The sequence below is a fragment of the Pecten maximus genome, chromosome 2, assembly GCF_902652985.1.
Source record: "Pecten maximus chromosome 2, xPecMax1.1, whole genome shotgun sequence".
In the NCBI taxonomy this organism is placed as follows: Eukaryota; Metazoa; Mollusca; class Bivalvia; order Pectinida; family Pectinidae; genus Pecten; species Pecten maximus.
The window spans coordinates 24,794,876-24,821,636 of NC_047016.1; the positions used below are offsets into that span (position 1 = coordinate 24,794,876).

General features: G+C 35.3%; 1 protein-coding gene across 2 annotated transcripts; it reads right to left on the reverse strand.

The window, feature by feature from the left end:
• Positions 1 to 1,768: 1,768 nt before the first annotated feature.
• Positions 1,769 to 26,350, reverse strand: LOC117321594 (chitin synthase chs-2-like). 2 transcript variants are annotated; one of them, XM_033876064.1, is made up of 18 exons: positions 26,184 to 26,350; positions 22,075 to 22,148; positions 20,477 to 20,651; positions 20,201 to 20,368; positions 18,762 to 19,615; positions 18,009 to 18,107; positions 16,622 to 16,771; positions 15,942 to 16,018; positions 15,330 to 15,432; positions 14,059 to 14,212; positions 13,368 to 13,475; positions 12,029 to 12,164; positions 11,366 to 11,566; positions 10,320 to 10,547; positions 9,256 to 10,168; positions 6,685 to 6,732; positions 5,292 to 5,466; positions 1,769 to 2,578 (listed from the first exon to the last, which is right to left on the reverse strand). In XM_033876064.1, the coding sequence occupies exons 1-18, from the start codon at positions 26,202 to 26,204 to the stop codon at positions 2,039 to 2,041; spliced, it is 4,224 nt and encodes a 1,407-aa protein (XP_033731955.1). In that variant the 5' UTR covers positions 26,205 to 26,350; the 3' UTR covers positions 1,769 to 2,038. The 2 variants fall into 2 exon arrangements, with proteins under 2 accessions (XP_033731955.1, XP_033731956.1); XM_033876065.1 differs by lacking the exon at positions 6,685 to 6,732.
• Positions 26,351 to 26,761: the final 411 nt, after the last annotated feature.

Genomic DNA, 26,761 nt, shown 5'->3' on the forward strand with positions numbered 1-26,761 from the left:
TCGAAACTATGTAACTCGCCCACGAAATTTAAACTAGCTTCTTAATTAAGAACCAGCTGTATTATTTATACAAAAACTTTCGAATTAGCTCAGAACAGTGACCGATGCGTGAACTATTCCATCTCGTACGATAACGACTCTTCATGAACTGTTGTTATGCTCACAGAGTGGTACATGTAGGTAGTAAGCATTGGTACCACAAAACGTATTATCAGCTGAAATGAATTAGGTGTCTCCTGCCGCTTCCTTTTCTTCAGGTGAAGTCCTATTATCTTCGGTACTGTAATTATATTGATTCTTATTATATCTCCTTTATGATTATTACATTTAAGAACCGCCTTACATGTACTGATTTCAGCTACGTCAATACTTCTATATCACAGCAGATATAGAAAATCTGTGCTCTATGACGTCACGACATATTAATGACAACTGTACCCTCTAAAACAAATGAGGCCATTACCCCGTCGTTATGTAGAACTAATAACTCGAGTGTCGGTCACTCCACGAAAATATCTGGGGGAAAATCAAAGTTCCGAATACAATGAATAAAAGCAAACTGAAACGGATATAATTCAGCGGTTTAAAGATAACATTCTTAATGAGAGGAGTATTAAAGCAGCACGTTATATATGTTTTCATAATGAATACGAGAACTGCAGAGAGGTTGGCCCTGTCACTGTTGGTAATCTAATATATTGTACAATGTGTGTGGTTCACTAGAGACCTGTACTATGTAGAGAGGTTGGACCTGTAACTGTTGGTAACCGAATATATTGTCCAATGCGTGTGGTTCACTAGAGACCTGTACTATGTAGAGAGGTTGGACCTGTAACTGTTGGTAACCGAACCCATTGTCCAATGCGTGTGGTTCACTAGAGACCTGTACTATGTAGAGAGGTTGGACTTGTAACTGTTGGTAACCGAACACATTGTCCAATGCGTGTGGTTCACTAGAGACCTGTAATGTGTAGAGAGGTTGGACCTGTAACTGTTGGTAACCGAACCCATTGTCCAATGCGTGTGGTTCACTAGAGACCTGTACTATGTAGAGAGGTTGGACCTGTAACTGTTGGTAACCGAACACATTGTACAATGCGTTTGGTTCACTAGAGACCTGTACTATATAGAGAGGTTGGACCTGTAACTGTTGGTAACCGAACACATTGTACAATGTGTGTGGTTCACTAGAGACCAGGGTAACCAGTTTGAAGAATAAGTTATGATCTTGTTCAGTAGGTGTTATCTTATTTCAGAATGAAGACGTGCAGAGTTCCTTAGGTTATCATATGTGTATTAATTTTACTTTGAGATTTGAGAATGTAAATTGTCCAGGTATGAAAGGCAAAATCCTTTTAAGTAATTGATATACGAAATGATAAATGATTTAGGATACTTTTGTTACATATATCTTGCATTTTACATGGTTTAAAGGGGTAATTCAATGAATAACAGACCGAACGTGTGATAAACAGAAATATTTGTAAATGGCGTGAATCATGCTACTAATAAATACAATTATATTGCTGTCAAATTATAATATGAATAAAATCTATTATCGTACGAATAAAGTGATAACAAATGGTAACATATACGTAATACAAAAGGTACGTATCCCATCTTAACATTCACTTTACTTCAATTATGCAATTTAAATTAACTTTGTTATAGACAGATTATTATTTTTATCGTACCCAACAGTTCCTCGATTTTATCATATGCTATATCAATAGGTTTTGGCAATAGTTTGTTTAGTGAATATGTTAGCTACTTCAAACATTTTATTTATTGTATAGATTTGTAGTTATTAACAATAATTGGGCATAGTATCAAAATTGTATTCAAGAATGTAAACCCATTCCATGCACTCGCCTACTGATGACTGACGTCAAATTTCTCATTCATTCCAATGTGTTGTTAATCTGGATTTTTTTAAAATTATATTAACTTTGAATGTGTATCTGCTTTGCAATAATTAAATAATAAATGATATACTAGTGTTAGATAAAGTCTCAATATTGAAAACGTGTCCTCGTTATTAGTAATCTGGTAGAGGATGAAAGTGATCATCTTCTGGATTTAGTTGCCGTTTCCGTCTACGAACCGTCTTTGATAAGTGGTAATTATATGTTCCTACCTCATATTTTATTGTACGAGGTTTAATGCTATCCTGTCCATGAATGCCTTTGGCCCATTTAAGGATATTTTCGTCTTGTGCCATCTTATTGTCGTCTGTTTTCCCTTTTGTCTGGACATCCTCGATAATAGCTTTTAATTTCCCGCGTTTTTCTTTCTTTGCTTTAATGTTATCTTCGGTACTATCATTATGACGCAGTAATTTTTCTCCGTAGCTTTCCTTTAACCGAGCTAAGAACTGTTCCTTCTTTTCCTCCAATGTCGTCTGTGACCAAGGCCAGGCCAATTCGGTGAAGGCTAACAAATGAAGCAGGGTACCCCATCGATGCATCACCATTCCACAGAACTGTATTAGGAGAAGTGCCATGAAGAATATAACAAAGGAAAGTCCGAGTACATCAACTTGGAGGTAATCGGTGGATCCACCTTCTTCTCCCCATATCTAGAAACGTTAAGATCGAGCTACAGGGGTTTCTTTAACGACTACACATTAAATTCTATGTTTCAACTTGAATAGTGGCGCAATAAAAACATAATCTCAAACATGTAACGCAATGAATTAATGACATGTTTAATAACATTTGTTAAAGGTAGTTATGGTAATATACAATGTGCGTGATAATCATCCATTATCTAAAATACACTATACACTTATTATCAATATGTTGAGATTCAGCAATAAGCATTTGTATACAAGTAACAATCATGAAATGTAAAATAGAACATTATTTAGACACCAATACTTCCGCCCTTCTATAATGGATATTTCGGTAAACCCGAACACTTATAAAAAAAACCTGTTAGAGTAACAACAGAAAGTTGACCACGAAACAATTTGACCAAAATCGGTTGCTATTGGTAACAATTTTGTATTCTGTCAAATGATCTTACGTTCTAAAGAGTATGAATTCTTGCAAATAATGCAGGTAGGGCGTAAGAATTGTACCTGCTACCCCCATTGCATGATCGTAAAAGGCGACTAAATTTGGGATCTTATCTTTTTTCTTCTTTCTTAACAACTTTCTTCTTCCTAATGTCTCCCTTGTCAATGCCTCACGTTTGGCCTTTAGTTGAGCGTTCGCCGCTGTGAGGAAGGCTTTGGGCTCTGTCCCCTGGCCGAGACATACCAGAGTCTTTAAAAATGGTAGTTCCTACTCCTGTTTAGCGCTCAGCATATTTGGAGTGGGACGACTGGTTCGCCCGTTGTCAGTATAATGTGACCGGGTGGGGTGTGCTGCTGGGTGTCTTCGGCAGTATGCTTCAGTGAGGTAGCACTATAAATCGGCAAAAGTTCCGGCCTTTCACAAGGAGACGTAACACGAACATACCGCAGCCTCCCAAAACACACATACGCACTCAGCACACGCATGCATGTCGCACGCACGGGAGGCCGTCCTTAAATAGGACGTTAAACTAAATAAACCAAACCAAACCAATTGCAAATAATGAGCTCAAAGATGTAGGAAAATATAGTCGGCATAGTGATTTTATATTCTAGTTCCTTATGTGATATGAAGAAAGATAAGTTTGATGCTTGTTGCTATGCTCCGTGGTTCTGTTGTTACCACATTAGGGATTTTGACTTAATCCGGATTTGATTGAGAATTTTCATAACAAGTATCGTTGAGAAAGCAGAAAACGCCTACCTTTCTGGCGTTCCTGGTCTTATTTTCCTTGCACTTTTTCACAAATCTCGGTACAAATCCATAATTTTTGAAATCTATTGATTAAGATTGTCAATTTTGGTTTGATGATTTTGTTGGTATTTGGTAGTCAAAATTTCAGGAAAATCGGTGATCGGTTTTAAAAGTGTTGTGCATTATTAACCTACATACGTCAGCTGATAATTTACAGCAAATCATACCCATACGAATATAAGAACAGTTAACAGTACACAGCATTGTTTAATAGTTCGGGATAACGTTCTATTGTTTGTACAACAGGTCCTTTATTTGCTCTACGGATTGTTATGGTCAAATGTAAATTGAGCAAATTTGATTTTTTGAGGGCTGAAATTGGCAAAACTGACGAAGATATGTTCTCTACAATAATATATCAAAATTAATACAAAATATAATGTTATTCATATCGTTGGCGACAATACTTAAGTTTTTGGATTCACTCAGATTGTAAGTACATGTAGTTAACTTTTTTTCGGATAACATTTATATTCTGCGCAAACTGTACATAGAAATGATGATGAAGAAATGCCATCATTAGTGAATAGCAAACATCGGTATCGAAGACAAAGGTAGCAAAGGTAATATTGTATATTTGTTACCATTTTTACTTAACATACATCGCACTCTCGTAACCAAGATTGCCAGTACCCAAACACATTACTATAACTTTATATTGACAGTGATGTATATGCATTTGCGTCACTGGATCGTCGCTTGTCTATCTCCATTTATAATCTCCTACCTAATTTCTATCGTCGTTCCCTACATAACTTCGTCCTATAAGAATAGTGCATCCCTGCTATTTAGATCGCCTGTATACGTTCCATGATTTGACAAAGGACGATTCAAACATATTGGTAGGCTGATTAGTCCCCTACCAATGATATGGTGGAGTATAAGTTTCCTCTCCGTCCGTATTTCGTATGTACGTAATGCTTAAGTTTATCAGTACTATAGTGGCTCCATTCCCTGAGGAAGTTTAATCAAAATGAACATAATGAGATTAAAGGAAATATCTCGGACAAGCCTAATTTTCAGGATTTTTGGGTCAAGGTCCAGGTCACCGGCAAAGTTTTTGAGTGAGAACGGGTAGGGAACATGCTTTTAGCAATACCCAATCGGCTTTTTATGGTACATTTGGATCAGCCTTGAAAGTATGAATTAAAAAACTGTGTATTGGATTTAAGACGTTTCATTGACTGCATTTTGTCACCTTCATCACATAAGATTGTTTTATTCTTATATTCATAAACTATGTGTTCAGATGTTTGTAAAGGACTCCACCTATATTTGAAAACGTAGCAATGTTTTGATTTCAGCTTAAATTGTAAAGAGTTTGTATCAGATATTATTTACTCCTTACTTAGAAATGTATTTTTGTATTAGATCGTCTTAAATCTAATATCTACGAAAACAATACGATAACAGTTTCAAAAATAGTATAATTGTGTTTCCAAAAAGAATTATACTCACAGACGGAATGGGAATGGTCACGAGGCCAGGACCGCGGAGCTGGAACATGAAGTTAACAGCTATCCAGATTACGTTGATGACAGCTATACCGCCGCACACTCCGTTACGTAGTTCAATCAGTCTGTCTTGTGTTTCCTTCTGTATCTTCACGTTAGCATCTAAAGGCGCCAGGTACCTATGGAATACACACGAGCAAGTTCATTCCAATAAAGCGAAAATCAAGCCAATATCACCATCACGAATATTATCCTAAATTTGTTTAGTATAATTTATCATATTAAACTACTGCAAAAATCGTAATTCTTCAGGTCGAGATTCCCTGTTTCGCCTTAAGCTCATTTAAATACATGCATACAATGATAACATATCATTCGAAACTAGGTCGATAATGATATGTTACGAAATGATGCTTAATATACCGACTGTTCACGGATTCCATTGTATTGTGGCATTTGATTTCATAAGATTGGTACTTTGTTTACCTAAAAAGTATGACCGGCTAAACCAGGTCGTCGTCAGGCTTCGGTTTATAGAAAAAAAAATTTAATCTACCCAAGCTTTTAAAGAAAACTCCGCTTCATATGATAATACCTGACACTACATCGTGAGCGATATAGGTGTATCGTTCGTTGTGGTTATGTTATGGTAAACATGCAAAGTTAGTAAATAATTTAAGAATATCAAACACACAAAATGCTACACACCAAAATTAACTGAAACACAGTCACATAAATATGATCCCCAAAGGGCACTAACACGTATGCCTTGTAAAAAAGCATGTGACATGCATGCAAATTAATGAAATTACTACAGATTTAGTACCAAGATTTGACAAATACACTACATACTTGTTAAACCATTTATTGGTGTTCTATGAGGTAATATAACGCTTTTATGTCTGATCTGTCAGCGGGGTAGCAATTTTTTCGCTAGTTCTGTTTTCAGTGACCCATTAGTGAATCGCTACCTCTTGTTCGTGAACTTGTCTGCGCATGTTCGTATTGATAGTTGTTTAAGGCGATTGATTTGAGTTTAAGTGTCGTGTTTCGGTAAATTTTATAACTTTTATTAGTTATTAAAAAAGCGAGATTCCCGCTATCAACGGAAGATCCCTTTAAAATTCAATTATCGTGAATTCGTTAGTTTTCTAGGAAACAACCAAACGTAACCTTCCTAATCCTTACGAAATGCCCTGGTAAGAGGCCAGAGAAAATCAAGGTTCGCTTTTTGACCTACATCCTAAACACGCTGGTCTACACAACTGCACTAGATCCAACTATATTAGTCCCCATTAGTGCTTTTCACTAAACGGGTGCACGATAATCCAAGCATGTACCCAAGCATAATTTGAATAAACATAAACAATGAATCCAAGCACGAAATATCGCCTTACTTGGTTGTCGTAATCAAGGCAGAGGGACCCGATCCTACTCCGCCGACACTTGAAAAAAACAAACGACAAATCTCTTCAATCTTTTCCCTTTTATATACTGACAGAAAATGGTAACGCAATTGGTTTTTGGTAGTGAATATTGCATAAGTTATTGTTCGAAAAATTATCAAAAATGATGACTTAAGAGTGTACCCAAACAGTTTAACGGGAATTGCTCGGGACCTGGCCCGGGTTACATTATCGTTTCGTTACTAAACATTCAATATCATTACAGAATTACAGGAACATACTTATGGTGGCACCATCTTGTTTGATAAATTCGCTTGCCTGTTTATATCATTATCACGACAAGTTGTGTTATTTTCTTGGAACAGGGCGTATTTTGACAAAATTAATGACCACATGAGGAAATGTTTTATTCATATTTAAAATTTTAATTTATCGATTTAACTAGACCAGCAGTAAAATAATTTATCGACACATAACTTAATTATGGTAAAAAATAACACGACTTATCGCAATATTTATCTAAAAAAAGCCGTGTTACTGTAATGTGACATAAAAAAAAGACGTTGACAATAATGTGCTGCCCTAGGTAATGTATTTAACATATTTTTTCACCTCATTTAAGCCCTGCGGATAACTTTGAATAAAGGAAATTCCTTTAAAAAATTGATGAAACCGAGTCAGATCGACCAAGCAATCAGCTGTAATACCGCTATGAATTATAACTGTGAATGGTATGGAGTTTAACGGTTATCTGCCTCCTTAAACAATAATGGACCATCTTCCGCCATTTTAAAAGCATGTCATTCATCGCGACATAGTTAGATATGCTGACGATCAGAGAAGAAACGCAAGCAAGAACACCTTAGCTATTTAATTAAACAGAAAACGTATACAGTCGGCCAAGAAATACATATACACAATTAAAGCATGTACAATGCATCATTACACATTTTATTGGTATGGATTATCATTGTTAAATGAAATTATATAAGGTGAGTATCTCGTGAAGCAGTGTCCATATATTAATAAAACCACTATGATAAAGCACTATGATTGAAAAACGTTTGTAGATACTCATTTTAAATCCATCTACTCCCTAAAACTCCCTAAATAACTACAGCCAATCAGTGACGTAGTACATTGGTTTTGAGTCCGACTTGATTACACGTGGAAATCCGCAGTAGCTGATGGATAATTAACATTTATCAGTTATCCAAGTTCTATATTTGTCTACCAGATCGATATAACACTATGTAAACCGAAATCAAAGATCCTTATTTTTATATTACATTTGTACAGATTTATCAGTAAGTTTATACTCATCTGAATAGATATCACTTAAATTTGAATGACAAAACAAAGTACCTTCTCAAAAAAAGGGTTTACTTAAAAAAAACTAATTAAAGGCTTCAGACAAATAGAAATTAGAAAAATTAATTAAAATATCACAAATTATCTACGACAAATATATCATCATATTCCACCATTTGGAGATGAGACGGTCCATTTATGGTCGGATTGTTATCCAGTTAGAAGCATAGGGTACAAATGCTTTGGTTGGTTTTAAATTTAGAAACATGGGATACATACCCATGTTCTGAAAGTTCTGAATTAAGAAGTGTGAGGTGTATATGCTCTGACTGTTCTTAATTTAGAATCACAGGGTACATATGTTCCGATTGTTCTAAATTTAGAAACATTAGGTCCATATATGGTATATATCGACCTTCATGTGAACATCTCTTATGCAATCAGAAAAAACCGACATTTTTGCTTATGTAACATTCATTTTTGATTTATTTCAATGGAATTGTACCCTATGACTGAAGTATTTTATCAGCACCTATAGGACAATACCATTACAAAGTATCAAGTATGCCTAAAAATATTACTGAATTAGGTGATAACAGATAAACATATAGTGAAGTCTTCGCACCAAAAGCGAAATTGCGTTATTGTTTCCGTCAGTATGCAGGCATTAATAAAAAATCATTTCCCACGTTTTGATACAGTGTATAATACATTGTCTATAATCTAAGCTGTCACAGTACTAATTTAAAAACCAAGTATGATTATATCGTCGATGTAGTCGATATATAAAGCATCTAATATCAATATTCTGTATCAGATTTCGTAAGTCGTTGAAATAATTGATATTTTTAAAAATGATAATATAATACAGACCTATGATATTCGTGTGATATACGTATAACATTCGTGTGATATACGTATGGTATTCGTGTGAGATACGTATGATATTCGTGTGATATACGTATGATATTCGTGTAATAAATGTATGATATTCGTCTGATATACGTATGATATTCCTGTGATATACGTATGGTATTCGTGTGAGATACGTATGATATTCGTGTGATATACGTATGATATTCGTGTGATATACGTATGATATTCGTGTGATATACGTATGATATTCGTTTGATATACGTATGGTATTCGTGTGATATACGTATGGTATTCGTGTGATATACGTATGATATACGTATGATATTCGTGTGATATACGTATGATATTCGTGAGATATACGTATAATTTTCTTACTTTTTTATAAATTCTTTCCAAAATTCTTCTTCCGCGGACTGTAAAACCGTACTCTTGTCACGGCCTAACCATTTAAGTTCCGTCCAATATGGCTCATTTTGGTGATGTTTGTCACCTTGGGGCTTTGTTTGATTTTCATTCTTCGATGTTCCCGATTCTTCTCGGTTGTTGTCAACTTCGGATTTTTGATACGGTGTGTTAGCCGTCGTTGATATATCAGATATATCACCCTTTCCTTTCCTCAAAGTATTTGCCAATTCATCAATTTTTGAACTAAGCTCTTTAACAAGCTTTGCTGTTTCGTCATCCTTTTTCTTTTTCTGACGCCATTCTTCAAACAGCTCCCTTGGGTTAATTCCCGGAAAGAAGCGGGCAAAGAAGCCATTATTTTTATCGAGTTCCATTTGTCTGGCCTGCTCCGCTTCCTCCTCTAATTCCTTCTTTGTTTTGTTTACCGTGCTGACTTCCCGTGTGCCCCAGGACACCACATGTAGATTACACAGTGAGTATATAACCAGAAGAAGGAAACCCATCGGCAGTCCAATAAAGTACAATGCTCCATATAACAGACAACCTAAATCCATCGGATGAAGTATACCAGCAAACAGGAATATGATCACTAATCCTGCGAGGAAGATAACACTTGGATGAAACGGATTTTCTTCCACTGCCGTAACGATACATCCCACAAGCACCACAGTCATGATTAGCATGTAAAAGGCGCTCAGGAGCTTTGCAAGAAACAACTGATATTTCTGTGGAACCCAGAAGCAAAGTAAGAAGAAGACTGAAGCTGGTAAACACGCTATCCAATACGATTGTACCAGGTCGACTTTAAACACTGTCAGTATGGCGCCAGCGATCATCATCAGTACCGTGGCAGGTCCGATCATCGTAGAAAGCATTAGTGTCCCTAAGGAACAGAAAAGGTAACTAAACAAATATACCTTAAGTAAATGTAGGTAGCGGGGCAATGAAATCACCAGAAATATATAACACCTCATGTATCTAAACTGTTTAACATTTAAAAATTCATCATAAAACCAATCGAATGTCTATAATACCTTGGTATATTATATAAAGCCTGCTGATGTTGTCATTTTTCTTTACAGTCGCATCCGAGTCCTGTAATAGATCCATTATGTTTGCTATGGTAGACGGCATCCATCTCCTTCTCTGGTTGAAAAATTCATCAAAACCTTCTGGAGCATACGTGTAAGCATCAGCGGCCGCAGCATAGTCTACACGGTAGCCTTGCTTCAGAAGTAGCGTACATAACCAACGATCCTCACCTATGTGATAGAAATCTCCAGTTTTGAAAAGAAAAATGTGTTTTATATACAAATGAACCGTCCATATTGCTAACCTTTATCATACCACATTTGATGTGATGCCCCCTAGCGGAAGTGTACACTTAGAGATGCAATCGCTTTAATTAATATTCCTGTTAGCACTCTTTTCTTAATACCTCTTCTTCACTGCCACCACCGGAAGTATACACAAGGATATCTTAAATCAACACAATATCATCTTATTACATGTAATGAATAAAGCATTTTTTATTGACCTAAGAAAAACATTTGATTCTTTCAAGCGGTACATGGACTTGCACTGGCGTTGGGATGGTCTAGAGTGAATACAATATACCCCTGTTGTGTAGGACACAAAGAAGATAATGTACATTAGTATCCCTGGCTTATCACAAGGCCGTACTGGAGATGGGACCCTTTTACACGAATTTATACATACCTGAGCCATGCAAGAAGTGATATACCGTCTCATTTGAGAGTGAGCACTCTCCCTATTCGTATATGAGGTAATATACCACGTCAGTCGAGAATGTTTACTTACCCTAGCTATTCGTACATGAGGTGATATACCACATCAGTCGAGAATGTGTATTTACCCTATTCGTACATGAGGTGATATACCACATCAGTCGAGAATGTGTACTTACCCTATTCGTAAAGGAGGTAATATACCACATCAGTTGAGAATGTGTACTTACTCTATTCGTACATGAGGTAATAAACCACATAAGTCTTGAATGTGTACCTACCCTATTCGTAAACGAGGTAATATTCAATCTCATTAGAGAATGAGTACGTACCTAGGTCGTACATGAGGTAATGCACAGCCTCGGATGGAAGAATGGCGTATTTTCTCATCACGTTATCGTCCATAAGAGCAGATCCTCTGAACAAACTGAAGCATCCTGGACTACAAAGAACACATCCAAGAATGTGCTCAGTAGACTTCTGGAGCCAGTGGGCCACAGCATACTCAAACTTTTGATACCATACCATTGGTCCTAGAAGCAAATAAAAAACCTTAGACATATTAACAGTATAACATTGAATAATTAGAATATTAAAAGTTCAAATCACAAATGCTAATATCTTTTACAACCTCGAGAATAATTTGTTTATAGTCTTCAATTCATCCAATTTCAATAGTATAAAGACAGTACAGTGGGTGCTTGTATATTCTGCATAACATTAACTTTCACGTAACGATTGACGGAAGCAGTTTTAAGTTGTGTGAGCAATATTGTCCATTTTGAATTAATATACACATTTACATACCATTTACATGCATATATACTACATGTTATTATGACTTGTTTTCTAATTTGTATACTAATGTATTCCATGTATAATTTGTTTTCTGATCAACACCGGTAATGGTGTACACTTTTTATGCAGTATACTATGTTTGTTCCTTTCATTTAAATGATCATACGAATAATTTGTGTACATGATATTGTTTTTACCATTGCCTATGGGGTATATTCTACCGCACGAGGCGCCCACTTTGTGGTTTTTCCTCATCTTGTCAAGAAGCATGCGAACCGCGTCAGGTGTGAAATCCACGTCACCGTCAAGGGCCAGAATGTATGTGTTTTGTGCCTGTTTTAGAATGTATGATGATTCAAATATTACCATTGATGAAGACATGTTTGATTTACTGCGCTCATGGATGATATTGCACAGAATATTTGTCTTAAATATTTCAAAGGAAGAAAAGCTGCTACCTGAATAATACCGGCCTGATACATGATACGAGACAGCTCATTACATAATCACTGACTCTTGGCAAATATAAACAAAACACAAAACGACGCCTGAAAAATACTTAACTGGACTGGACCTGTCATGTATGTTCATATTTGCTAACCAGCCATTATCGACAGCTAAATTACATGTACATTAAAAGTGAATGCAGGGGGTCGAAAGCAAAATTGAATTTACACAGTTTGGTTTGTCATGTTCTAAAAGCAAAACTCATAATCCACCTCGAATGGACAGTCAGTCAGAAGGCCAATGGCGAGGATCACGAATTTGTCAAATGATGCATTAGAAGAGGAGCAGAGATATGAAATGTCCTCTGAAAATGTAGCAATGGTAGCAGCAGATCCATATTGCTTCCATGTACCGAAAACCAGGATAATTCAGGATTATGTTCTTAGTCGCATTCTTTGGTAACCTTAGTAACAGTATTTGTATCCATTCTTTTTCCCATCTTCAGGGATCAATATCATAACGCATGCAAAATTCAACACAGGAAGATAAAGTATAACTTACCAGCGAATGACAACGGATACAATCTATCTACCTACAGAAAATATTACCAGCGAATGACAACGAATATAATCTATCTACCCACAGAAAGATCTTATCAGGGAATGATAACGGGTAAAATCTATCTACCTACAGAAAGATATTACCAGCGAATGACAACGGATAAAATCTATCTACCTACAGAGAGGTATCCGACTAAGTATAACTTACCAGCAAATGACTGCCGATAAAATATATCAACAGAAACCCAATGAAATCTTACTACTCAAAGAAAAATCTAATTTACCACAGATCGGTTCATTGCGAAAAAGTCCTCGTACCGTTTATCAAATCACTATTACATATCTTGTCTTAAATTTGCCGTCACAGTATAACAACAATGGTACAGACACGTTGGATCTTAATCTTATGTTATTTTTAACACAACTGCTTCAAAAGAGCATCATTCACGGATTTGATTGATAAAAATAATCACTCAGTGGTCGTGCAATACATCAAGTACAAATAAAGGACAAAAATAAAAATATATACCTTTTTTAACTTAAACTCCTCTGTTCTTGTGCCGTCTTTGTCCTTTTTGATAGCTTTTTCTGCTTCCAGTCCAATGCGAAAACCAAGCAGGTAGTACATGTACATAACCTATCGGAAGCAAGCAAACCGTTAATTATAGAACATTTAAACCAAAATAATTATTTTAGGATTAACTTGAACCTATTTTTTAATGTTATGGAGGTATAACACACAAAAACGGTGTGTACTCTGTGATAAGGGTACACTTCGGTTTTTATATTAGGGATGATTCATATGTTGTGGGCCTCGTATTGAAATTCTATGAAAGTGGCAATGAGGCCGTTAAACATCGCTGAATTGAAAAATAATACAATATACAAATACGAATACAATATAATAATGTCCGGCAAAGTTCAAATCCTTCAATATGAGGCTCACAATATATCAATCACACCATTAAAAATATAGTCAGGTCAATACTTCATAATTTCATTTTTAACCTGCAAAAATTACTTTATTGATGAACTCTTTTCTCTTACAAATCATTACGTTGCTCCATCCACCAATCAAAAGCGACGTTATAAATGATGACGTCAGTTTTTACGTTATGGACTGATAACATAAATTTCTAAGCCAATGAAAATGCATTTAAATATGGACTTATTTATAAGGGTTAGCCTTAGAGAACATTATAATAAGTTGAATAGCTTACTTGTGACCATCGCTTACGGTGACGTATGACGTTCTTGTCCTTGAGATGAACATAAAGGAGACTTCCACCTGGCAATTGGTACACCAGCTGACCCCCGTATGGCGTCACTATCTTAATGGGTTCATCGATTCCAATCCTGGTTTTGTGAGCAGCACTGCATGTGTCAGTAGCAGGACCGAAAGAGAAATATAATTAACATCTCGGAATATATAATTATTATACATACACTCATTTAACGTGTATACTTCACTTTTAGTACGGTATGGTACATGAAGAAATATAGTGCAGGTTTAGTCAATACTGTCTAAGGGAATAATGTTGGGGAATAAAGACACTTGTAAATATCAGGCAAATAATACGTGAGGTTCCGGAGTTGCAATGAGAAAGAATTTCTAAGATTACAAATATTGACATAGAGATTTGTCTGTCTCAGAGTAGAATATTTTAAGCATTACATAGCATGGGTTTCCTTCAGTTTGATATTCGATATGGTTAAGAATAGATAGGGAAATAAAAATACTCCCATTTAAGAAATGTTGTCATGGTTTATGAATTCTGGATATGAGTATTGTTGATGTACATTGCCGACATGTCTTACAGCAGCTACATTTGATAAATCGGATGTTCAATATTTATCAAAATCATCTTTTTTTCAGTTGATTCCATTTCCCGCCGTATGGTTATGCCTTCAGCAATAATATACACTGTAGAAGTACACACGTACTTAAAATGACGGAGAATGGGGCTCTATTAAACAGTTCTAGATTTGTTTATTTAGTAGTCCTTTCCATTTACATGATACTTTGAGTTTCTTGTAACGTTGATTATGCAACATGTATTTAATCCATTATATTACCTGTTTAAAGTGTACGATATAAAGCAATGGTGCTATGTCTAACGTAATGGGATGAAATTGTTAAAATCATACTTAAGGAAAGCATATCTTATAACAACATATATCTATTATATGGACAAATACACGCCTGCCAGCTACAGAGTAATAATCCTAAAAATGTCTGTTTTGTAACTAATATTGACCGCCAAGCTATATGACGACGATAGATGTGAGATGTGGGAGTTGTCTGACTGTTAAGATAAAATTGGATGAAATTTAAAAGATTAAGGTGTTACCGAGAGGAGAGCTAGTTATAAAAAATAATTAACTTAGGTGTTTGACTATTGGTCGAAAGTTAAAGATAAGACGTGTGTGAGGAATCAGATCATATCATATCACATTGTTTTGAATTAGTAATTGTAAATTTTGACTGTACCTCGCAGCATCCGGTAACAGCTCAACAAACTGTTTGACAAACTTATTTGGCACCCTTCTTTCTTCTTTATCGTATTCAAATGAATCATCGAAAAAGATGTGGCCTTAGATATAAATGAAAGACATTTTAATTGTTATCCGTTAGTGACAACATCAATATGTAAGACACATTAACCCATTAACTAGCTATACAATTAACCCATAGCTATACAACCAACATATTCACTGGCGATACAACTAACCTATTAACTAGGGATACAAATAACCCATTAACTAGGGATACAACTAACCCATTGTCTAGGGATACAAATAACTCATTAACTAGGGATACAAATAACCCATTGACTAGGGATACAACTAACCCATTATCTAGGGATACAAATAACTCATTAACTAGGGATACAAATAACCCATTGACTAGGGATACAACTAACCCATTATCTAGGGATACAAATAACTCATTAACTAGGGATACAAATAACCCATTAACTCGGTATACAAATAACCTAATAGTCTGAGCAAATGTAGGCGATATAGGTTTGAAATGTATCATTATATATATTCAATTTGTTGTGAATAATTCTTTCCAAAAGTGCTTTGTTGTATTACATACTTTCGAACTCATACGTCTCTATGGTGGGTTCTTTTGTAGAAGCCGCAGCTTTCCTTACACAATAATCCATGTCCATTCTTTAAAAAAGCACAAATGATATACTGATATTTTATTACAGCCATGTAACGGTATGAAATTATTACATTCCTATTGACATTAACGAGAATCCAGTCAATTAAGGACAATAGTAACTGCAACCAGTACGTTGAATGTATGTTAATGGCATACACATTAACTACAACCACACATTTCTAGATTAATTTGCAATCACTATACATCCGCAATGCAGACCAACTAGACAGACTTTTCTCATATTTGAAATATATGCTACAACGTCAATATACTTGAATGCAGCAGATATATCACATTAACTTATTACAAATCTTCGTTTTAGAAAAAGGTCATATAAATGGTGTTGACATACTTTATACCTATATGGTCACTCTTTGTTGGATTTTCATATTATTGCCGATTTAAATTTTTTGTCTGTCTTGATGTGAAATAATACGATTCAATTTAGTACAATTATCTATGTAAATATGTTTATGTATGTATCATTATATGACCCGAAGGAACAAAAACATTATATCATGATACCAGAAATTGTAAAAGTTGTAAAGTGTAATTGTACATACAAAACAAAATGTATACACAATATAGTGTGCATGTAAGACATTTACACGAAAATTGATTTCATCAGTTGTGTCATCTCCGTGCATGTTTCATGCCATAATGTCGCGCAGGCGTAGATTACTGGTGGTGTAAGGTTCTGGTTGGTAGGCGTTTCACTCTGGACTCCGCCCAGCTTCTCGACGTCCATCTCGATATTGCTTCAAAAGAAGTCATTACTATCATGCGTATTCTTACAATAAATGGACAGAAACAAATTTTATTTCATTATTCCAAAATCACGACATAATCATCACACTTATTATGTCAATATTTGCAAAATTGCAAAGATAGTCCTTTGTTTGAATTGTTATAGACAAATATTACATATACTAATTTCAATCATATCAAACAAATAGTTTCTATTTGATCATTTCAATAGCACTACACGTGCTACCTATTGATATTTGCGAAGATATTTCATCGGTTCTTTGTCTCAATAGGAAAATGTTTTTAGTATGACATCAAAGTAGAGATTACAATCAAGCAAAAACACAATAGAAAAGACTTCAATAGTACAAGAAATAAATTATATTATCAACAACACCCCTGTCCTTCTGAAGTATCCACGAAGTGTACATTATCAAGACAAATATACGAAAAGTCTTAATATTTTGAAGGAATTACAACATATATCTCAATTGGACAAGAGCATCAATGACAAATCCATCAGCTGTGAAATGTAATATTTTTAAAGCCATTTTCGCGGTTTATTAATCTTTTAAATTAATATGTAATGATGTTGTCCTATTGTGTATCCTCTGTACATTTGAGTACGACAAATTCCACCCCTACATGTATCTCAAATGATTGTGTATGATATACGGGTGAACAGCAGAAATAACTGGCAGTTAGACGCCTACAGCAGCGGACCATTTGAGGGCCGGTGGGGCATGTTATTAAAAGGAAATAAATGATTAAATGTGAATAAATAATCAAATTTTATCGTGTATGTCTTGTTTATCTTTCATGGAAGAGACGTATTCGTATCCCAGCATAGCTGAAAGTGAGGACAGCGATAGTTTCTATCGTTGTATGAACTTTAGGTAACCTATAATAGTCACGCCAAATGCGATACGTGTAATATCCGTGAAGACGTCTCAGCAATGTGTTTGGCTCTTAAACAAATAGCAACATACACAAAACATGTTATATACAGTAAATACGTCCTTGTTCAATCCGCATACATAACCTTTGATAACCGCCAATTATTCAAATGACATGCATGTCAAAAGCACGTTTAAAATGAATTATTCAGAGTTACAGTTACACCACACGAGGGTGTTGCTATGTAGTAAACATAAAAGAATGTAAGTCGATAAGGTGATTCCTTAGCACCTTCAAGGTGAAACACGCAATTTGATATCGAAAGGTCAATATGTGCTATACGCCTATTACCTTTTGAGAGTATTATCTAACTTCTGTTCGTGGCGGCGTCTATTCAGTACTAGATGTTGCTCGAACAGGACCCCGCAATATTTTGGAGCCACAAACAAACTGCATTACAAAATATAATATCATGATTAACAAAATGACATCAAATACACTTGTCGTAATACGCTGCTTTAGTTATGACAGCATGATAATGATATAAGTCGACTGGATTTTTTATTTAATTATGGATTTGAATGAACAGTGACTACCATTGTCAATACTATATACAGTCAATTAAACTGATTTATATATATGCAATCGGATGTTATCTAAGCACATTCAGGTATTTATAGACTAGATTAAACAACAAGTAAATCGATTCCTACACAAATTTCAGTCTCAACATGTGTAGTAAAAATTATAAACATAGTGGAAGAAATATCAATACATGTATATCTGTAGACCTACGGGATATTTATGAGTGAGATCTTATGTCTTAATCTACACAGGAAAAATGTTATCATGTCATTTCAGGTCCAATTCAGGTAAATTTTTGTTTTGTTTTGTTATTTGTTTTGTTTTGCTTTTTTAGGGGGGGGGGGGGGGGGGGGTAAATTTAACTGAAAAGAGCAGAATTTGACAGGAACAAAACATTCAAATCAAGTTCAGTTCAAATTCATGTCCATTTCAGGTTTTTTTCAGGTAAAATTTACTTAAAGACATATTTCCTGCGTGCAGTATAAAAAAACCATTTCGGATACTGTGTGCGACACTTACGCTTCTATCTTCGCCATCCTCTCCTGGCGTGGCGTCCAGATATGCCTTCCTATCCAGTATAAAGAGAGGACAAACACGTACGTTGCATATTCTTCCCAGCCCTTTGGAAACTCACAAGAGGTGTTTAAGCTTTCAAAATTAACGACTGGGATGAGTTTTTTGAAGTTGAGGTAGTGAACTAACAATGTGAGAGGAGTAGTTAGTAGCAATGGTAGCGCAAACGAAAATATCTGCATATTTAATTTGCAGGCAGTATATGCAATGTGATACCCGATAAATGACGAGAAGATAAATACAATAACTTGCGTATCGTCAAATGTTCGTTTGTACCAAAGGTTGCTGAAAGCATCTGGTAGGATATCGATATATTTATTAAGATCTTTAGGTGACTCTATAATACCAATAACAAACATAACACTGATTTTGACTAGAGATACTATCATCATGAGAATTGGTCTCTGTTTGTCCGTGATTTTAACCCGCTTATTCAGACATGCATAACCCTCGAAAAAGTTTTCCCAACACATCAGTGAGCTTGCCGCTAAACATATCACTATACCAATCGTTTCCGTCCAAACATCATACGTATATACGCCTGTAAGAAGTATATACGGTATCAAACCAATTTGGACGAGAATCGCAGTCCCGTCCAGAGTCCGTGATATCCAGGCTTTTAATGTGACATCCTTTCGTTCTGTATTTGCACAACTGAAGCAGGACATCATATTTAATACACTAGGTAGTAGGCAGCAAGCATTAAGTATAGCTGTCCCGCTAACAATGCCAAAGTTAGGTAAATAATGATATACCAGAAACGCTATCCCGCCAGTTGGTATCATTTCCAAGAGCACAACCTTGAATAAAAGTATAAAAAGAAGTATAGCTAGCAATGATGAAAGTTCAGTTCTATTATCAAATATCACGTTTGTCGAGTATGTGCTGCCATTTTAACTACAGGAGCAGCATTTTCATTTATGTATCTATTTATTTGTTTCTTTATTTGGAAAATGTATAAATTAATAAAAAAAAATTAAATGATGCTGATTTAGTGAAAATTGGATGTTTTCTAGGTAAGATAAACAATTTAAAATGAATCAACTTATAGCCAACACTGCCCCGATTAAGGACAGTAATATTCGAGTCATGACTTGCATTATATATAGTAGCCAAAGGCCTTAGCATAGCTACATGTACCAAGGATCCTAGATTAGTAACCTTGGACCCTATAATTGCTATCATGGGGTATTGAGATAGCTAAGTAAGGGCCTGACTTATAACTCTGTGCCATAACAAAGCTATCAAAATGGTCTGTTCAATTTAGCGATATTTGGCCCCTATCTTCACTAGTCTAGGTTACTAACGGCCAGAATATAGAAAAGAAATCCTTGTATGTCCTTAATCATACTTGGGATAGACAGCAGTTTGGTTTGAATATTCACCTTTAAGGAGAGAAGTAATGAAGGTCGCTCAGTCTTTCCAAAGATAAATCTCCAAAGTCCAGCCAGAAATATGAACAAATATGGAAAACATATTCCACAGCATAACAACAATCTTTGTCTGAGTCGCTCAACGATAAACTCGTCTTCAGTCGGTTGACATCTATATCCCTTGTGAACAACGAAATGGTAAAGTTAAAGATTCACTAATGATATTGATATTAAAAGCAAGAAACTAGACAAAAGTCAAAACAATATAGATATTTATATGTAACTTACTTTTCCGGAAGGGATGAGTAACATCAATGTTAATCTCTGACACACTGTACACAGCAACAAAGACGCATTTAACAGGACGAACGCCACTATCTTCAGAACACGAATTATTCCTATGTAATTTCGGATTCCTCTTCGTATATCCGATGGCCCATCCATCTCAAATGTATCCCAGAATCTTCAAATAAATACTAAATTATAGCTATTTCACTTTGATATATTATTTTTTTCTACATGCTTATATGTATCACGTGGTATACATAAATCTGTGTGTTTGCTATTAGTAGCGTCTATTATAAAACAATATATCATATTCTACTTCTGATAAAACAAATCTTGATCATTTAGACAGGCAATATTCATATCACAATTTCCTAGGCAAAATAAGAAAAGGAAGATACAATGTACTTACAATGCCTACATGTGTTCAGAGCAAATCTATTATACGACTCGTTTAACGTTAACCTGTGCCTATTACTACTTTGTTGAGTTTTACTTCTTTGTTGATGTTCTACTACTTTGTTGATACTTTACTACTTTGTTGATTGTTTACTGCAGTACTATGATGAATTCCTACTACCAGGTTCATTTGTGTTGCTACATAGATTGGTTTACTGTTTTGTTGATTACATATATATATATAACGTCATAACAGACAAGTAAATTGTCGAATTTTCGAGGCAATCTGCCCCTTTATCAAGACACAGGTAATTTACAAACGATCACATATAGACATAGAACATGAAACAGTTACACATATGTAGTGGGTATAGACAACACTAAATATCGTTATGTTGTGTTATATATATATATAACATAGTAACACAATTGAGGAAGGAAGACATATTTATGACTCGTGCCCTAACCGGGCCTCGAACTCACGATCAACGGCACCCAATCGCCTAGCCAGAAATACCCACAGCTTATACTACTGTGTCACATATAGGAACCAATGAATACAACAGCCCTAACAATTAGGGAATTTAGTTCTTGAAATATTACCGATAAATATCTCCTCACTCTAAATATATCACAGTACGCCGGGCCCAGACAGGGACATGTTATATACACCGCCTCTTAAATGACTCGGCGACTTTTAATTATACGTGATGCTATGTAAAGAAGATAATACGTTATGTCCCCATCCAACAAATAAATAATCTGGAGAACGCTGTTATATAAGAATTCCCAAGCAACGTGTTAGAAGGGCCATATATAACCTGTAAATTGACTCCACCTTATGACAATGTTAGGTAAAACCGATAACGGAATGTTTGATTGTATCATTTCCTTGGAAGGTGATATTTACTCGGAATATATAGGCAAATACACGTGCATTACAGACGGATCAATTCAGTATTGATTGCATCGTTATTAAAATACCGGACTTGTTTGACTTAATGCATGATAGTGCAATCATTACTTACCACTTCAAACGAACAGCTATAGAGAACTCCAGTTTCCCCGCATAGTAACAAAAACACCATTCATGCGCTTCCAACGGGGCCAAAAAGTGATTAAATGTCTATTTAACTTGTTTCGTAAATGTTTTAATATTGAAGTTTGGTAATCTATATGAAACTAAAAAGTAGCGTTAATACCTGACTTTGTTTGCTGGTAGGCTCGATTGTGAAGCCGAGTCATATCCACTTGATGCTGAAACGCTCCCGAACGGCTGCAAATATTCAAGCAAAGGTAATGTTCAGTATGGTGATCCTGCCTCGAATTTCGTCGATAAAACATAACAAAACTGCTTGATGACACATTTCCGTGAATGTTTGTATGTACGTAATAATGTGGACATATATATTAAGATACATGTAACTTAACACATTAAACACAACAAAAGTGACAACATCCAATGTTTATTTGAATTACAAAGTGTTATTGAGTATTCCTGTCTATAGTAGCTGTCTCATCCCTATCGGCCATATATCAATTAGATAAAACATTACAATATATATATATTGGTCTGTATACTATTAATTTTGATATCATATATAATAAAATTGTTCGTTACCAGCGTATGTACATGATTAAAATGTATAAAAGACCCACAGGATATTAACACCTTTAAAAACAAACTGCGAGCTAGATATAGGAGAGCCTTAATTGTTTGAACTGTGTCATACAGATGTTTCGTCTTTCCAGGACTCGTCAATGATTCTAGGGGCTTAAAGTAATTACAGGAGGCGACAAAACTCTATACAGACAAAAAAAATAGCAGGTATTGAAATCTGCATGCAGAGATTATTAGTCCCCAAAGCTGTTTACACGTACATATTTCATTTTCTGTTTTTAAATTATTATGTCCGAAAAAAACATTGATTTAAGTAAAGGGTTAGTATACGCCCCTTTCTACCGCATTTGTGTCACCTAGCATCAATGAGGAGTCCGTAAAACACACAACACTTTTGTAATGCGGTTGATCAGGTCCTCTATGCCGAATGGTCAAGATCACATATGGTCATCGTGTTTCGTCTGTCGTCGTGAGACATCCGCCCTCCGCCGTGCATAATTTTTTGCTGTATCGATCATAATTTAAATAAATAAGGATGGTTCTATCCCTAGGGACAGAGAACTTATATTACTTTTTTAGAACGCTTCCTATTACAATTTGGTCAAAAACATCACTGAGGAGGACAATCATATTTTTGAGACTGGCTAGACCTATGGGAAAAGAGGGACGGAGCACAAAACGGTAACCTGCTTTAAACTTTGAAAGTTTTAAAATACCTTTCCTTATATGCTTGAGTGGATTAAAAAGTCAGTCTAAAAGAGATTGGTCTCCAAAAGGGGAAAATCGCACAAATTTGGTTTAAGTGTTCGCTCTATTTCCAACCATAAATATCATCATGAACAACTCATTCTTAATTGAATTTTAGTTTTATTGTTGTTACAGTAGTTATAGTCAGCTGGCCATATAGGCCCGGAGTCACTTGTTTTCATTATCCGGCATATACTGTATTTATCATTAAATATATTGCAATTCACTTGTCTTTCATAAGTATACTCTTTTGATCTAAGCTGAATTTGAATGGCAAGTAAGCGGTATAAAAAGAATTACACTCAATGGCCTTTTTCTACGTATATATTTCTGTACGTTTAAAAGCGGGCTTTGATCTAATCGAGTTGTACATTCACGGTCTAGGTACTCTTCTGTAACTACATTAAGTTTGTATTTGTCAGTAAACGACTTACACATAGGCATGCGGTAGGAAAGAATTACACTCAATTGCCTGTTTCTACGTATATATATATATATATATATATTACGTTTTTACCAATATGATCTTTATCTACACAAGTGCAGACTCAACCAGGAAGTATCAGCGTATAAATTGTGAATGGTTATGTGATATGCATTTATATCCAGTCACATTGTTAGCAATGCCGCCGACACGCTACGTTCACGTGTACTGTCAATGACATGACTATTGGGACGTCCATTACCAACACAATAGTAGCTTCAACACAATATACTGTACATTACTAGATGATTATTTAAAGTTTTTATTCACGTGTGTGTATCTTCAACACAATTGTTTACACATCTTGATTTGTAATTTTTTTTTCTGGGAGATTTTAATTGATAACACCTCCCCTCATTTAGAATCGCTTCTGCTTAGGCAAATAAAACCTCCTTTGTTTTTATACTGAATGTCTACAATTTTGATCCCAAGCATATTTGCAGAAACCGTAAATTGTTTCATGAATCCATTGCTTAGTTATTCGCTGAATGAATATTTTCGGCATCCTGGTGGTTAGCTGTAAACAATATTGAGATAGGAAGCGATATGGAAATTACTTATGCATGGTATGTTTATTATAATGTCGTTATCTATCTGATATCAAATCACAGTGTTAAAGCAAGCACGCACCATCCATGTTCACTGCTAATGTATAGACTGTCAATGTGCCCATTTACCGCAATATTCTTTTCTTAAATATATTGTATTTGATGCTATCAATTTAAATATATAGGTTGATATTGTTTTCGGTGGAGTTTTAGTTCCTGAGATTTGTCGTAGCTTTGTATTGTCAACGTGTTAACTTTATGGTGTTAAAAAACACCCTATTCATATCTGATTGAAATATTACAGATTGTCAGTATACCCTATGATACGAAGATCTGACTGAAACGATTCATGTTCAGATGACCTTCCAACCATCCAATCAAAACACAATTGGCAAATTTCGTCAGATACTGTTTTGCTTGGAACACGTCATATTTGATCATGCTTTTAATCGATAGTATCCCTGTGTCCCAAATGTTAACCAAACTAAGATGGCTGCGACGTGAATAACGTATTTATTGGACAAAGTAAACGAAAACCTACAAATGATAGGCAAATTCACGTTTTCAACCAGCTTTCGATAGTCCGTCCAATTTGTACAAAAATGGTGAAAAGGGAAACATAAGATGCGTTTTGATTGGCTAAAAAATGCACTGTAAGCAATGGGATCAACTGAACGTGTCCCCTTACTGATCGCAGGGTAATGCATAGCTCCCGTTCTTAGTTTCACTTTTGTTATGACCCATTTTTGAAACGTGAGTCCTGGTTTGTATTGATTTATTGACATATAAGTTATTGCTGTTGTTTCATTTTAGAAGTAATTTTCTGCTAGAAACCTGTATGTTCCCGTTCCGGAGCAGGGTAATGTTGTTGTTGGGTAGGATTAATGTTACAGGAGACAGATTAGAACAATAACAAGGATCTCGAGAAAACATCTCGACAGGATAAGGTTACAGTTGCACAAGATAATTAGGCACCTAGCACACTGGTCAGTAAGTGAGTGGATACATGTATTTGACAGTGAGGATAAAAATATATTGATTTTATGGTTCAGAAGCAAAAGCACAAGCAGATGTGGAGAAACCACGGAGGCAATCATGATAGACATTAGAGTATTTGTCATGATAGACATAAGAGAATTTGTCATGACAGCCATTATAATATTTCTCGCGATAGACATTACAATATTTCTCGTGATAGACAGAGTATTTGTCGTGATAGATATTCGAGTATTTGTCGTGACAGACATTAGAGTATGTGTCGTGATAGACATTATAGTATGTGTCGTGATAGACATTAAAGTATTTGTCGTGACAGACATTATAGTATGTGTCGTGATAGACATTAAAGTATTTGTCGTGACAGACATTAGAGTATTAATCAACATAAGATCCTATACGTTCACTGTATGGTTGTAACAGAAATTCGGGTGTATTGATACGGTGAATAAACAATCATTGCTATCAGCTATAATGACACTTTGACACTATGTAATTGATGTTCGTCCAGCACCAGTTAGATATGTAATGTAATAGATTGCCTTTTGTTCAACCCTTTGGCATAGCTTTTAAACCTTCGCTGCAAGCCATACACGTATATTTAGTTGCGGCTTGAGTTCATAGCATTGTCTAAACTGAAATTTTAATCAACATGCAGCTGGAGTCGAACCGTCAATAGAAGACACTCAAATATAGAAAAAGTTACCGTTGTAAACAGTTTTTTTTTATGTTATAAAGAGGAGTCATATTAGGTAGGTTCGAATGTGTGTGTAACATTATTATCAACGCTGTCTTGAATCTTCAGTGTTTCAATAGATTGAAATGTAAATGTTTGTCATTACTGTTTTTACATGGTTGTATTACGGTTCCATAACCGATAGAAACTAAGCAGCACGCTAAGTCAACATTCATTACCTCTTCGCAGCCATGTTCCATCTTGTGTATCTTCTGATGTTCCGTTATAAAGAGTGAAAAGCGGCAAACATGCTATATCACTCTGTATATCCGACTGTGGTATTTTGACTTATCTAAACGTGATTTATAACACAATAACATAATCTGAAAAACAAACATGTCTCGCCTTCTCCATTTTATCTAGCAGACAAGTCTTTATCTCTGACAAATGGGCTTCCGAGAAAATGGTTCTATTTTCAGCCAAAACAGAGTGACACATTTAAAAAACTTATCGACGTATTCGGTATTTAAATGATCTCACGCTAACATTTATTTCAACCATGCTGTTCGGGTATGCATACATGCATTCATATGTTATAGATAAGTAATCATCTGTGTGTCTCGCTGTTTACTATGCTTGTGCAATTCCGGGTTGTGGTTAAGATAAGACATGGCCGCATTTCCTTTCCTATTCCTTCATCAGTGGAGTAGCCAGAGGTACTCCAATACATTATTATTGTTTTTGTTTGTTATTTTTAATGAAAACTGTTTACTCGTTGGATGTGATGTACAGGATTACTATTATTAGATAGTATAGA

Excerpts from the sequence above, each read along its gene's own strand:
- LOC117321594 (XM_033876064.1), bottom strand. The coding sequence starts at position 26,204 with ATGGAACATGGCTGCGAAGAG. Across the intron at positions 18,108-18,761 it reads AGGATGGCGAAGATAGAAGC|TTTGTTTGTGGCTCCAAAAT; the intron begins GTAAGTGTCGCA and ends TTTGTAATGCAG. Across the intron at positions 12,165-13,367 it reads AGGAGTTTAAGTTAAAAAAG|GCACAAAACACATACATTCT; the intron begins GTATATATTTTT and ends ATTCTAAAACAG.